This window comes from Rattus norvegicus, chromosome 1, assembly GCF_036323735.1.
Source record: "Rattus norvegicus strain BN/NHsdMcwi chromosome 1, GRCr8, whole genome shotgun sequence".
NCBI classification, from domain to species: domain Eukaryota; kingdom Metazoa; phylum Chordata; class Mammalia; order Rodentia; family Muridae; genus Rattus; species Rattus norvegicus.
In genome coordinates, this window is record NC_086019.1 from 236,540,466 (window position 1) to 236,554,848 (window position 14,383).

General features: G+C 44.6%; 1 protein-coding gene across 4 annotated transcripts in view; it reads left to right on the forward strand.

Annotated features, from left to right (window-relative positions):
- Positions 1-9,491, forward strand: part of Cd274 (CD274 molecule) — a 23,742-nt gene extending 14,251 nt beyond the window's left edge. For all 4 annotated transcript variants that reach the window (XM_063271728.1, NM_001191954.2, XM_039088034.2 and 1 more), the window contains 4 exons: positions 2,806-3,090; positions 4,023-4,133; positions 5,578-5,637; positions 6,738-9,491. In XM_063271728.1, the coding sequence (XP_063127798.1) occupies positions 2,806-3,090; positions 4,023-4,133; positions 5,578-5,637; positions 6,738-6,760 (479 nt within the window). In that variant the 3' untranslated portion in view covers positions 6,761-9,491. The remainder of the gene's footprint in view (positions 1-2,805; positions 3,091-4,022; positions 4,134-5,577; positions 5,638-6,737) is intronic.
- Positions 9,492-14,383: the final 4,892 nt, after the last annotated feature.

Sequence of the window (14,383 nt, forward strand, 5' to 3'; positions counted from 1 at the left end):
GGTCCCCCACAGCCGTGCTCACAGTCCTCCCCAGCTGTGCTCACAGTCCTCCCCAGCTGTGCTCACGGTCCTCCCCAGCTGTGCTCACAGTCCTCCCCAGCTGTGCTCACGGTCCTCCCCAGCTGTGCTCACGGTCCTCCCCAGCTGTGCTCACAGTCCTCCCCAGCTGTGCTCACAGTCCTCCCCAGCTGTGCTCACGGTCCTCCACAGCCGTGCTCATGGTCCCCCACAGCCGTGCTCACGGTCCCCCACAGCCGTGCTCACGGTCCTCCCCAGCTGTGCTCACAGTCCTCCCCAGCTGTGCTCACAGTCCTCCCCAGCTGTGCTCACAGTCCTCCCCAGCTGTGCTCACGGTCCTCCCCAGCTGTGCTCACCATGCTCCTAATCTGATGAGTAACAGCAGGGGTAGCTGTTACAATCGATACTCACAGAACACCTACTATGTGTGAGGTCGCACCCTACCTTTAACATGACTCTTTGGGGAAGGCACTTGCTTATGACCATGGTTGGCTTTTCTTCTTCTTTTTTCTATTTGCTGTCTTTCAAATCTGAATGTGTCTGTCCATAGGTGGCATCTTAGATTAAGTGACATGTAGCCTTGTTCCCATCTTCAGGCATTAAAAATTTGAGGGCCAAAGAAATAATGCAATTTGCCTAAATTCTAACCCAGTAATATTATAAAGCCAGGTTCTAAACCTAACTAGCCCATCTGTAAAATCTATGCCCTTCCTAACCATGTCTTGTTACCTATCTCTTTACCTTGGGACTGTGTAGCAAGGTAGAGAATGGCTTTAAAAGTGACTTGAACGTCTCCTGGTTAATATGATCCCAGCAGTAGCAGAGTGCTCTAGAGTTAAACCAGAGGTTTGAAAACAAAATTTGTCTACTCGGTCTCGGAGCTGTTATGAAACATATATGTGATTATAAAAGATATATTTGGTACCAATGTATACATATATAGCTTATATTATAAGAAATGGTCATTGTGAAGATCAGAAGGAAATAACTCACTGATTCCATGTGGTTGATACAATCTAACACATGATACTTTCTGAAAACGTACAAAAAAAGAAAAAAGAAAAGATACCCAAAAGAAGAAACAAATGGGGGGTTGGGGATTTAGCTCAGTGGTAGAGCGCTTGCCTAGCAAGCGCAAGGCCCTGGGTTCAGTCCCCAGCTCCGAAAAAAAAGAAAAAAGAAAAAAAAAGAAACAAATGGAACAAAAGAAGTATTTGTAAGGCCTTGCCAGTTCTGAGAACTCAGGGTCAGTGTATGCTATGATGAGTTCATCATTAACAAATGGAGATGGTCCCAATCAGATTGGAGCTTATTTTAGCCAATGCTTTAATCACATCCAACTCAATATTTGTTTTTAATGTCCGAAAGTCACTCTGGCGTCTTGTTTTGCCTTGTGGTGAATTGTTAGCTTTATCTTCGATCCTCAGTTTCTTTAAGGAGACTTTGTAATGTGCTCATTTTTAAAGATGGCGACTTCAGTTACGAGTAGACGAGAGGGACAGATCTGTAGTTCAGTTGGTAGAGCGCTCGCTTTCCATTCATGAAGTTCTGTCCCCAGCACCACATAAAACCACAAGCAATGACACTCAGCTGCCTGTGACCCCAGCACCCAGGAGCTAGAGGCAGGTTACCTTTGCCTACACAGCAAATGCAAGCCTAGCCTGGTCCACACGAAACGCCTCCTCAAAAGCAGAGCAAAGCAAAAATAGACAGGAGAGTTGACAAAAGTCTGTTGTAACCTACATATAAATCAATGCCCTCCCCTCTTCCCATGGCAGACATCAGACCCAGGGACAGCCATCAACGTCTACGGGGTGTCAATGATTTAACAGATCCTAGAGCAAGTGTGCTAGTGGAAATTCTGCTATTTCCCTCCATTTCCCGCCTGCGTCCTCATGCTCTCCTTAGAGACGGGTGCCGTGGAGGCTTAGCCAGCTGTGGATGAATCCACATCAGCTGCTCACCGTGGCCTGCTAGAGGAAGCACAGCTTTTCATCCTTTCATCAATGAGAATAGAAAGCAATTATTTCGCTCCGTGTGGGTTTTATCGCTGACAGTGATTTTAAATCTAAACCTTTGATTTCCCAGAAAAATTAAGTCCTGGGCCATGTGGCGTAGGCCCCATCGTGGTGACATTATTTCCTGATGTGCCTGTTTAATAATGTAGAGTGGTTTCATCCTCGATTGTTCTTAAATGTGATAAACACAGAACACTGGGCCAGTGCTCATCAAAGCTGTTGCCGTAATTACACCTGTTTTATTGGTGCTCGTTTTGTTGGTTCATGGGCAACCGAACATACTACAGTTTTGCCTTGCCTTAGCTACTCTGTGTCAAGCTTCTGGGAAACCATCGTATTACGAAGCTCTTATTATGTCTTTGGTAATAGAATAGGGATCTCAGCCTCTACGCTGGGCTCTGTAGGGCTCACTAAAGGTCACAAGGACAGCAATGATGGCTGAAGAAATAGATATGTTTTGTTTACATTTAGGTAGAAAGACCTGCGGTTTCAAGATGACAATTTACTTAATTTAGTTAGTACGTTTTCTTCGTGCTCAGTAAACACCCTGCTGTGGTTTTTTACAACAGCACGGTTGTTCCTGAAGCCCAAACGTGACCCAGATTTGAACCCGAGGCAGACTAACACCCACTCCCTACTGCCAAAATAGCAGGGCTGGAGGCATATTTCTCTAATAACCAGCCCGAGTTGATACTCTTTGTAACGCCACCAAGCCACATGTTTTTGCCTAAGATGGGGGAGCCCTGACCTCTTTTTGCTTCTGACCTAGCTCCATACCGCAAAATCAACCAAAGAATTTCCATGGATCCAGCCACTTCTGAGCATGAACTAATGTGCCAGGCTGAGGGTTACCCAGAAGCCGAAGTGATCTGGACAAACAGTGACCACCAGTCCCTGAGTGGGGAAACAACTGTCACCACTTCCCAGACTGAGGAGAAGCTTCTCAACGTGACCAGCGTTCTGAGGGTCAACGCAACAGCTAATGATGTTTTCCACTGTACGTTCTGGAGAGTACACTCAGGGGAGAACCACACGGCTGAACTGATCATCCCAGGTGAGTCGCCTAACTCGGTCCCCGGACTCCTAGCAACATGGCCATCTGTCATTAGTCATTTAGCAGCAGTTGGCTGAAGTGTACAAATAAATGGCACTTATGTTTGCTAGATGTGTTCTTTTTCGTCTTTATCTTGAGTGTAAGTCATAATGTCGCTGGATAAACATCCAGCTAGAATCGATTAAGTGTTTCCTCATGACAAACTGTATGTTAGCCATGGAGTATTTGTAGATGAGTAGGATGTAAGTCACTGTGCTCCAGGAAACAGGTGACAGTTGCATGTAGGAAATGCTCTTGTAACTGGGGCACCACCCACCACCGGCAACGTGAAATCACGACTCTGTGAGTGCTTCAGGATTGTAAACCTCGTCACATCAGAGCTGCGCTCTTCCCCCCAGGGCTGCTGTATGAGATGAGAGTTAACAAGCCCAGAGCATCCCAGAGCCATGGGACCCATTTCTCTCTTTCACAAAACCCCAGACAGAGAAACAAGGAGGGAGAAGTCAATGACCAGAAAGCCCAAACACGGAAGAAAAACAACCCACACTGGTCCCTGATTTTGACCACAGTTGTGGGAGACAGAAGCTGCTTAACAGTGCTTTCCCATGTTCTTGAGTTCGCTTTCCCCCCCAAGTCCGCTGTTAGTGTCTGTATGAAAGAGTGCACAGGGAGTGACCGCACTAAGGTTACCATTTAATATTACAGTCACTCTTTGTGGCACTATGCTAAGCGTGTCACAGTCCTCGAGTTCTTCTCTGTGCTGCTCCCAGTTCCTTAAGAGACCTGTCTTCTCCTTCCAACCCTCACCCGGCCGGCCATTAACTTTAAGTAATTAAGATCACCCTACGGCCAAACGAGATCTCAGGGGTGATAATGCTCCTATTTCCCAGCAAAGCTTTATCATCCATCAACCTCTCTTTCTTGTTTCTCAGAACTGCCTGTACCACGTCTCCCACATAACAGGACACACTGGGTACTCCTGGGATCCGTCCTTTTGTTCCTCATCGTGGGGTTCACCGTCTTCTTCTGCTTGAGAAAACAAGGTATTTTCTCCTTTGCTGTGCTCCCAGCGGGAATGTGAACGAGGGTCCTTTCCCCATGGCCTGGAGCAGCCAGTGCCAGGGTCCAGGGACACTACTATCCTGACTCCACAGGAGCAGCCCCACATCACAGGGTGCTGTCCCACCCTGCATGCTAGCAGAGCCAGGAAACACTGACTTGAAAGGTGTTGCCTTCCTCTCTCTGGGCTAGCTTTCAGTTACACAGAGTAAGTTTTAGCAGTGACTCTGGTGTACTGAGTCTTCCTTAAGTCCTGCTTATGCTGTTGTTCTGCAACATCTCCTACCTTGGAGTGTGGTGTTGTCGTAATTTGGAGAGGTATGTGTTGGACAGGGCTTAAGAGAAGCTAGAAGACTTAGCCTTAGAGGGAGCGCTGCAAGCACACAAGTCTAGACAAGGAAGACACTCTAACTGGAAGTGGAGGTCAGGGGTGGGGGATGGGTAACAACGGAGGCTGAAGAAGAAAGCCATAGTTTCTTTTGACGGACTTTGAAGACAGAGCACTGTGGTGCCTATTGGTCTCAGTTGAACTCAAGTCTTGTATTCCTTACAACATCATGTTGAGCTGGGTTCTGGGCACCCTAAGTGGGAAAGCACTTCTGACTAAAAAGAGCTGTGGTATCTTTACCACAAAGCAAATTTTTTGGAGGGTAAGATTTCTGAAGACAAAATGACATAGTTTTAAAAATTAATTTCCATATATTTATTTCAGTACTTACCCATAAGAATGACTAAAATCTAGGAAAATGAATATATTCAAATAACGCCTTCCCATTGTAGGATGACTTAGAGTAAACCTTTTCACTAAAACTTTGAAATGTATACCAAGTGAGCCAACGGCGTATGGATTTGCCTGAAGCCAAATAGGGAAATAGAAAATGGGAGGGAACATCAACCGTCAGAGAGGAATTCCCCACCACCCGTGCGGAAGGAGAGCGTATGGGGAAAGTGTTGTAACTGGGGAGGTAGCAACCAGCTCTTTCCAAAGAATCAGCCCTAAGTAGAACCAAGAGGAATGCCAGGATGTGAGGATTAAGTTTCAGTGACACATCTGGATTAGGACTAGCCTGGGACTTGCACAAGGAAGCAGTTGTTGCCAAATCCCATCTGGGAGGATTGGTTTAGGATGAGAATAGCAGAGAATGAGTAGGTGATACAGTAGCTCTGGATGTGGGCTGTTTCTGAGGGAAGGGTGGGAAACAAAGTAGACAGTCCTAAAAAACCATCTGAGAATGAAAGGATGTGGCCTGAATTGTAGCGTAATTAACTTTGCAGTTTGGAACCTGGAATAAAGAAGTTCACGGGCTAAAAGTCTGGTGATTAGGGGTTAATTGGTGTCTCCTAAAAACTTTACATTGAAAATGGAGACCCTGTGGGATGTGGTGGCAACGTGCTATAAGGAATTAAGATTGATTTCTTCTTACTTAGTGAGAATGCTAGATGTGGAAAAATGCGGCTTCGAAGATAGAAATTCAAAGAACCGAAATGGTAAGTGTGATTAACAGAAGGGAGGGGCAAACCGAAAGACCTTGAGAGACAGAGCAACCGAGCATGGTCCTGCACTGCAGTTCCGGCACTCTGGAGGCTGAGGCAGCAAGATAGGGAGCGGCAGACCAGCCCGCACCACACAGCAAAGAAAAAAACAAAAACAAAGCAGAAGGAAGAAAGGAAAAAGCTATTGTACCAACAAGAGAAATCTGCTATTCTGATCTCCCCTCCTTTCAAAGGAGGCTGTTTGTGGGGGCTGTTGGCTCCTCGGCCACATTTGAGGAAATTGTGGGTTTGCTGCTGCTGTGTCTGTGTGGCAGCCCTGCATCAAGGATACTGCCGACTTATTTGAATGGGCAGTTAAGCACATGGCTCTGCAGTGCAGTTAACTGTTTCATGTGTGCAATGTGGCATTTTATTTGATCACCCTGCCCTCCAACAGTCAGATAACTATGACAGTCACCTCTATTTTACAGTAGGGAAAGCAGGGCCGAGAAGATAACGTGAGGTGCTTAAGGACACACAGTGTTACCACAGACATTCGTTCTTATGCTACATGCTTCCATTGATTCTGCTACTGATGTCTATATTTATAAGAGCAGAAAACTCCAAACCAGCCAGCTGAACTATTTCTTAAATAAGTTATGTTGTGTTCTAATTCATTTTAATGTTGTTAAGAAACCAAGCAGTAAGCCCAGGCTTAAAGTGGTTTAACTGACTTGGGCAGACCCAAACAGGTTCCCTCATGTCCATTACCATCTGCACTGCTGAATCATGCTGGGGAACCAGCCCTGCTTGCTCAGGACTGAGGATTTCTAAGCCCAGTGCACTTTCCATTTTAAAACCAGGGCAGTCCCGGACAAGCAAGGATGTTAGTCATCCTTCATCGTGTAAGGGGAGTCAGACATAGGTAGGATTTGTTTCTGTCTTCTTGCAACATGTGTGTGTGTGTGTGTGTGTGTGTGTGTGTTGCATATATATATATGTATATATATATATATGCGCTAGCAAACTTCAAATTTGTTTATCTTACATAGCATACACTTCCCCCCACATACTCCCTGCCCCTGTGAAATTATTATACTATCATCACTCTCCAGATACACAGTTCGAGGAGACGTAAGCAGTGTTGAACCCTCTGAGCCTCGAGGCGGGATTGGCAGCTTGTGGTCTGTGAAAGAAAGGGCCCGTGGGACATGGGTCCAGGGACTCAAAAATGGAACCGGAGAGGAGAAGAGAACAAAGAAAGTGTTGGAAGAGGAGCCTGGGACGAAAGACATTTCTACAGGAGACACTGCTAAGCAAGTTACCCATCAGTCATCTCGGGCAATAAGTTGAGGGTTCCTCATTTTAACAGCTGGTCCTCGCACAAGTGACCTTTCTCTCTACCCAGTGCCTGGATGAGAGGCAGAGTCACAAGTGTTGAAGTGTGAGTGCCTTCTATTTACTTCCAGTCCGTGTGTTCTTGCTGTGGGCATGTGGTTATGACTAGTGACATAATAGGCGTTAAAATGCAGTCACCAAACTCAACTGCTGCTTAGCATCCTCTGTAACTACTGGCACAAGCAGGAAACGTGGAGGTCACATGGTTCGTTTGACGGGCTCTTGCTGTCCGACTTGAGTAATCTTCATTCTCAGGCCTCAAGGTTCTGCAGTAGTAGTTGTTCTCTTTAAATATCTGCTTTACAAGTGTTGGGTACTATACTCAAACATCTTATTTCATCACCATGGCAACCCTCATACTAACCTCTGTCATACTCCCTTCATAGCCAAGACGCTGAGTGTCTGAGTAACTTGACCACAAAATGACAGCTATCAGATTTCTATTTTTCAGACACTGTCCTTTCAGGATAGAATTTGTAGCTAAGAATTTAATAATAAAAAAAAAACCCCGCTTATTAGGCACTTCCACACCACACCATGCCTTGTGCACTGCTCTGGCCTCTGACAGAGAAGGAAGCCAGAGTGCCGGTCGGATTTGCTTATGTGTGTTCAATACTCAAATCAATGCTCATTAACATGGAGTCTGCATTTTAAAGACACTCTCCAGTTCTTTGTCTAGCATTATATTTACCTCTAATCTGTTATCCCTGCCAAACAATCTCATGTTCTCCATGAAGTGTCTAGTCTTGTTGAGTAGTTCTTTTTTTTTTTTTTCTATTTAAATGATATTGACATCTGAGGAGACAGCTCAGTTGGTAGAATTCTTTCCTTACAAGTGGGAAACCCTGTTTTATCCCCAGAACCCACATAAAAAACAGTTGCGTATATCTGTGCATGCTTAATCCAAGCACTAGGGAGGCAGAGACAGGCAGATCTCTAGCTCTCACCGATCAGCCAGCTCCAGGTCTACAAGAGCTGACAGTGCCTGAGAAACATGTCTACACACACACACATACACACTCTCACATACATGGACCATGTACTCATACACCTAAGTGGACTCTCTTAGTGAACACACATACAATGGTCCCCAAGACAAAACAAAACAAAAAAAAAATAAACCAAACTAGCTCTATTCCATCAGCCTAGCCATGCTACTCCCTTCCCAGAAGCAACTGCTATTGTTTTTGCACATATATTTTCTTAAAGACAGTTAATATGTATAAATCTTTGTTAAAGTATGTCTGTCTGTCTGCCTGCCTGCCTACCTATCTACCTATCTATCTATCCATCCATCCATCCATCCATCCACCCATCTGTCCATCCGTCTGTCTGTCCATCTGTCTGTCTATCTACCTATCTACCTACCTACATACCTATCATCTGTCTGTCTGTCTTTCCTAAATGGTATAGGAAAACTGTACGTTTTCTATGCACTTTGCCCTTTTCATTTAGTGTATTGATACTTATGCTGCTTCCAGACTGATCTAAAGATCCATAAAGAGAACTGCCTCATTTCTAGGTTTTCTTTCCCATCCCTCTAGGCACCTCTCACACTGTCTAGGCCAGACACTTGCTGCCTGTATCTGTAGACATCATTTATAAAGTGTGTACTCACCGAGTTTGTGTCTACTCAAAGGGAGGCCATGGGTCCCCAGGGTCACTGAGTCAACCCAGTACCAAGGTGGAGCCTTGTATCTCCATGGCAGAAGCAAATCTGGGGCCATTTCTGTTTCTTCCTTGACTTCTTTTCTAAAACACAGATGCTCTAATTACTTATTACAGGTTGTCCCTGGTAATGTCAGCATTGCTCCTAGACTTCTGGGTGCCCTGGAAAAGCCCGTTAGCTCTGTGTGAACCCTTAAGGCAGCTGTCTCTCCTTACCTCATAGACACTGTTTCCTGGAGGGTTTGAGATACTGTTTCCAAAAGGTGTTCACTTGGGCGAGGAGGGGAGGGGGAGCCCAGAACTTTGTTACTATTTTCTTTGTTTTGTCACATGTCAAGGCTGAAGAAAGAGCCTGGGTATGTTGGCGCATGTCTCCAGTTGCAGGCAGAGGCAGGTGGATCTCTGTGAGTTTGTGGCCAGCCTGGTCTCCATAGTGAATTCTAAGCCAGCCAGGGCTCGGTTACATAGTGAGATCCCGTCTCAAAGGAAAGACTGGCCTATCAGAACCCCCAGTGAAACCCCTTCTGTTACTTGTTCACACATGTTTGTTGATGATTCTCGTGTTAATGTCTTGTTTGTATGACGTTCAAGAAAAGATCTGGTTGGGCAACACATTGTATTTATTCATCTTATTCAAAATCTTAATGCCATCTCATGGCATTGGATTGGTATGGCACTTTATTCTTTTGTGTTCTGTATAACCACAAATGGAAATTTTATTTTGTGTCTGATTGTCATTGTATTGCATTAATTTAATAAGATATTATTTATTAAAAACATTTGATTTTTTTCTTTTTTAAAAACTCTCCCTATTATCCCCTCCCTGTCTCCTCAGAGAAGCGAACCCCCCACCTTGGGTACCACCAGACTCTGGGATATCCAGTCACAGTAGGCCAAGGCATATCCTCTCCCACTGAGGCCCAACCAGGCAGTCCAGTTAGGAGAAGAGGATCCAGTGGCAGGCAGCAGAATCATCCAAGGCTGTTAAGGAGACCCGTATGAGGACCAAGCTGCACATCTATGAATATGTAGGGGGTCCAGGTCCAGCCCATGCATGCTCTTTGGTTGGTAGTTCAGTCTCTGTGAGCTCCCATGGGTTAGTTGCCTCTGTAGGTCCCCTTGTGGTGTCCTTGACCCCTTTGGCTGGCTCTAACTGGCTCAGTCTGTCCCCAACTCTTCCCAGAGACTCCTCGAGTACCACCTGCTGTTTGGCTGTGGGTCTCTGCATCTGTTTCTCCACTACTGGATGCAGCCTGTCAGGAGACAGCTGTGCCATGCTTCTGTCTGGATGTTCCTTGTATGACAAGCCTGGTGGGGGACAGCAGAGTGGAGGCCGCACAATGGACAGTGGATCTCGGGCACAGCACACAGCTAGCTCAGGGCAGCTGGGAATTTTTCTTTTTCTTAATCAAATCATTCCCAGTTTAACCTACAGTGAAAGAAAAGTCTCATAGACTATCTGCATTCCCGTCTTTATTTCTTTTTCCCACACAGCTTTTATGTTTCTATAGCATGCTACTGAATCCTGAATGATGAATATTATCAAGATAACTTATTTAAAGAATTTATTAGGAACTAGAGAGAGCTCAGAGGTTAAGAGCACTTGCTACTCTTGCAGAGGACGCAGGTCAAATGGTTACTCACAACCACCTTCCAGGCAATCACACCAATCTGGTGCCGCCTTCTGGCCTCTGTGGGTACTGCATGCACATGGTGTCTATACGGATGTACAGGCGAAACATGCAGGCCCATAAAATAGAAATAAATCTTAAAAATATATTAAGACGTTTCAGTCTCTTCTGCTTTAAAGATTTAATAAAATATGAAGAAAACTGTCAAAAGTCTTCCATCCAAAAATGGAGACCCGGGGTGGATGGGTGGGAGGAAAAGAGTGGGCCCCACAGAGTGGAGGAGCTGAAGGGCTTTGCTGAGAGCTCAGATCAGTGAACACAGAGCTGCACTAGCGGCAACATGAAACTGTGTGTTCTTCAGTCTTCAGGCTCTGAGGAGAAGATGAGAAACCGGGAACTAAGTTCAGGGCTCAGACCAAGACTTCCCTGGAACTATAAGGAAATTTAGTTTTCAAACAAACGTCACCATAGCAACCATTAAACAAAGTGTGTGGTGTTGAGTGTGTTGTCTCTCTTGACCACTTCTTCTTGAACTTAAAGGAGCTTGCAATCTTTGGATAATTTCTTAAAACCAGATACTCTCAAAGCATGGTGGGCGTTTCTAATAGCCTAGGACAGAATCTGGATGTTCATAAGGGAAGATCTGCATCTTTTGTAGCAATAATGGCACAGGAAGTCAGCCCCCTGGAACCTGGGCCCCTGGACAGTAGAGGAGTTTAGCAGCCGAAGGCTTCCTGGTAGGATGTGTCACGTGCCAACTATAATTATTGTTAATGTATTTTCTCTGAAGGGCTCCTTCTCCCTCCATTTTTTGCCTTTGGAGTCTTAGCCTTCCTCTCCTGGGCCCCACCCAAGCTGAGAAATACAAAGTGCTATTTAACTCCAGAAATTAACCTGCCATTCCCACCACAAACGTCTCAGCGACTCACCATTACATTTTACTGGGCACTACGAGGGAGTCAAAGATATACCCCAGGCCTTGCAGTCTTGCCGAAGAGACAATGTAAAAATTCATTTAAAATGCTCATTTAATTAAATCAACCACATTCATTAAAAAAAAAAAGGCATTTGAAACCATTCATCGGTGTGTTAGATTATGAGCGTTTAGGATGATGCCGGGGGACATTGAGAAGACGGTGAATTCTGAACAGATGAGGTTTGATTTGGATACGGTTTGTCCCCCCAAATACTCTCCAATGTGGTGGTGTGGGTGAGATGGAACCTTTAACAGATGGTGACTGGCCCTGAGGAGGAGTTGATGGGTTTCCGTGGGAAGTGAATCAGGTCATAGAGTTACCGTGGGAAGCTGGTCTCATGCTCTTTGGCTGGGATTAACCCAGATCATGGATGTTCTAATGAGAGCTCAGGTTCCTTCATTAGCTCTTCCTCTATGATCCCTTATGCACACTGCTCTCTGCACGCACATGGGCTCCCTCCCTGTGAGGCTGCTCACCATGCTTTGATGCCCATCAGAGGCCGTTGCCATGGTTGTGGAGTGCCAACGTGGACTCTGAAGCCTCCAAAAGCACAAGCTAAAGAAACCCCCTTTCCTTGTAAAATAACCATCCTAAAATATGACCTGAAAGTGAACCCTAGGAGTCCTTCCCAGAGGACAGCAGTCTGCAGCATGGAGAAGACGCCAACCCTGGATGGCACAGAAAGTGACTTCTTCCAGAGCATTTGTTATGGTCAGGGGGAAATCAAGCAGCAGGGCCCTGTGCTGGATAATCTGGCAATTTCTATCAGATTACAAGTGACCTAGCGTTTCTCCTGCTGAAGTCCCTCACCTGTGCAAATTGTCACACACACAAGCTTACCCATTGCACCTCTATTCGTAACGGCCAGACATTAAAAATTTCACTTGTAAGTGAATTTTGGCGTAACAGAGGTGGGACTTTTTTGGGCCAGTAATTTGGGGCCTTTGTTGAGTCTTGAAATCCCCTAAAACTGGGCTTTCCCTCTCGTTTTAGTATCTTGATTTCTTCCTGGGAACTCTGTCTGTCTTCTTTGATATTAGCTCTCCGGACTTCAAAAACATAACGCGGATGGCTTAGCAAGCTTGAACTCACTTACCAATGCAAAGGTCTATGAAACCAAATACAATTATCTCTTTCTAGGACACTGGAGGTGTTGAAGACTTCAAAAATAATTCTAATAATAGAGACATTTAGGGAAAAAATGGGGTGGGGGGGAGTACAAACAGACAAAAAGTTTACCTATTTTACAAGCCAGGACTCCAACTACTGATTGTCAAGGAAAAAAACCTGTCTGCATTGAGAAACCTAGCTGTACTTGGGAAGGTCAGGAGGTTGCCTTAACACCCACGACCTCAGTCATGTCTTCAGCCATGACCCCAGAGGCTCACCTGACTTCCCCGAACCTGTTTTCATACGGTGAATGGAGTCAGGACTATCCTCTTGATATCTAAGTGCCCAGCAGACTGCTTGGCTCCAGGAAACCCATATATTGGTATTGCTGACTTCAGGAAATGGCCTATTAAATTATTTTAAGATCCATATTCTATCCACCCAGATTATCACTGCTATGGAGGACTTAAAGACTAGCTTTAAAAGTATTAAGTTTAAAAAAATGGTTTTAAAACGTTTTTAAGATTTGCTGATTTCATACTGCAGGTATGAATGTTTTGCTCGTGGGCATGTAAATATCCCACAGGCATTGCTGGTACCCACAGAGGTCAGGAGATGATCTTATAACCCCTGAGTTATCTCTCCACCCATCCCCAAAGTGTTCAGCTTTTACACCTGTCTTTAATTAGCACATACGCTAATTAACATTGTGGCCAACCGAAGAGCTAAATCGATACACATTGATTTTGGAGTTTTCATGATGTCAAAATTGAACTGGAATTTCTTTTCAATTCGTGCATTTACATTTCTGGCATCAACTTCTTTAGAGACATTTGGGCCTTTCGTGCCAGCAAGTGCTGAATTACTGCAAACTTAGGCTGGATGACATATTTAGGGTGATTCCTTAAATGTTGAGTTTAGGGTAAAGCACGTTTCGTTTTGGTTTTAGGAAAGACATCATTCTTTATTTCATAACAGAGAGCTTTCTATCCCTCTTTCCACTCCAGGAGTCAAATATCAGTCGATTATCACGTCAAACAGAAAAATGGCATAACCACGACCCCGCTGCTGTCAAATTGGATTGGGGTCTGTACACAATAAGTAATAAATTAACATTTTTAGACATCCACCCTCAAGAACATGAAGGCTGAAATGCTCTCGGGTTTCTGGGAATAGCTCCTCTTCGTACAAAAACTGAACAACACAAAACTGTCAAAAATAAATCATGGAAGTCTATAGTCACTTACTTGTCCCTCTGTGTCACGACTGGGCCATGAACTTCCTGAGGAGGCCGTGCTGCATAGCTCCCTCCCCGCTGGTCCCTTAGAAGCGTCTGGTTCATCAGATCAACTGTCACAAGATGGATGATGCTTGTGTCCAGTTGTGTCCAAGTGGCCCCTTATTTCACTGAATAATGACCCTAAAGCCACTCTTAATGGTGGTGGTGGAAATTGAGATATACCAAAAAGAAGCCATACTATGCTACCTTTTAAGCAAAAGTGCAAACATTTTGACTCAATAAGGAAAAAAAAAATCATATCCCGAGGCTGCTGAGATCTGCAACGCAGTAACAGATTTTAAGAAAGAGAAACTATTCCTATAATTTCACTATGGTATATAACAATAATTATTCTGTTTTCACACTTTAATCTTTCTGTGTAGAATTTATAAATTAACATTAATATATTATTATATTATGCCATATATATTATATATATATAATCTCAAGTGTTAATTTATATATGTCACATATATGTATACACATATGTGGAGAAAACAAAGGATATGAAAGGCTCAGGACTACCTACTATCAAGCTTCCACAGGAGTCTTGGGATGCAGCCCACAGAGGAAAGGTCTAAGGGTCTGGGGAGATGGCTCATAGTTAAAAGCATGTACTGCCCTTGTGGAAGATCTAGGTTTGTTCCTAGCACCCATGTGTACCAGTTTACGACTGCCTATAACTCCAGCCTCAGAGA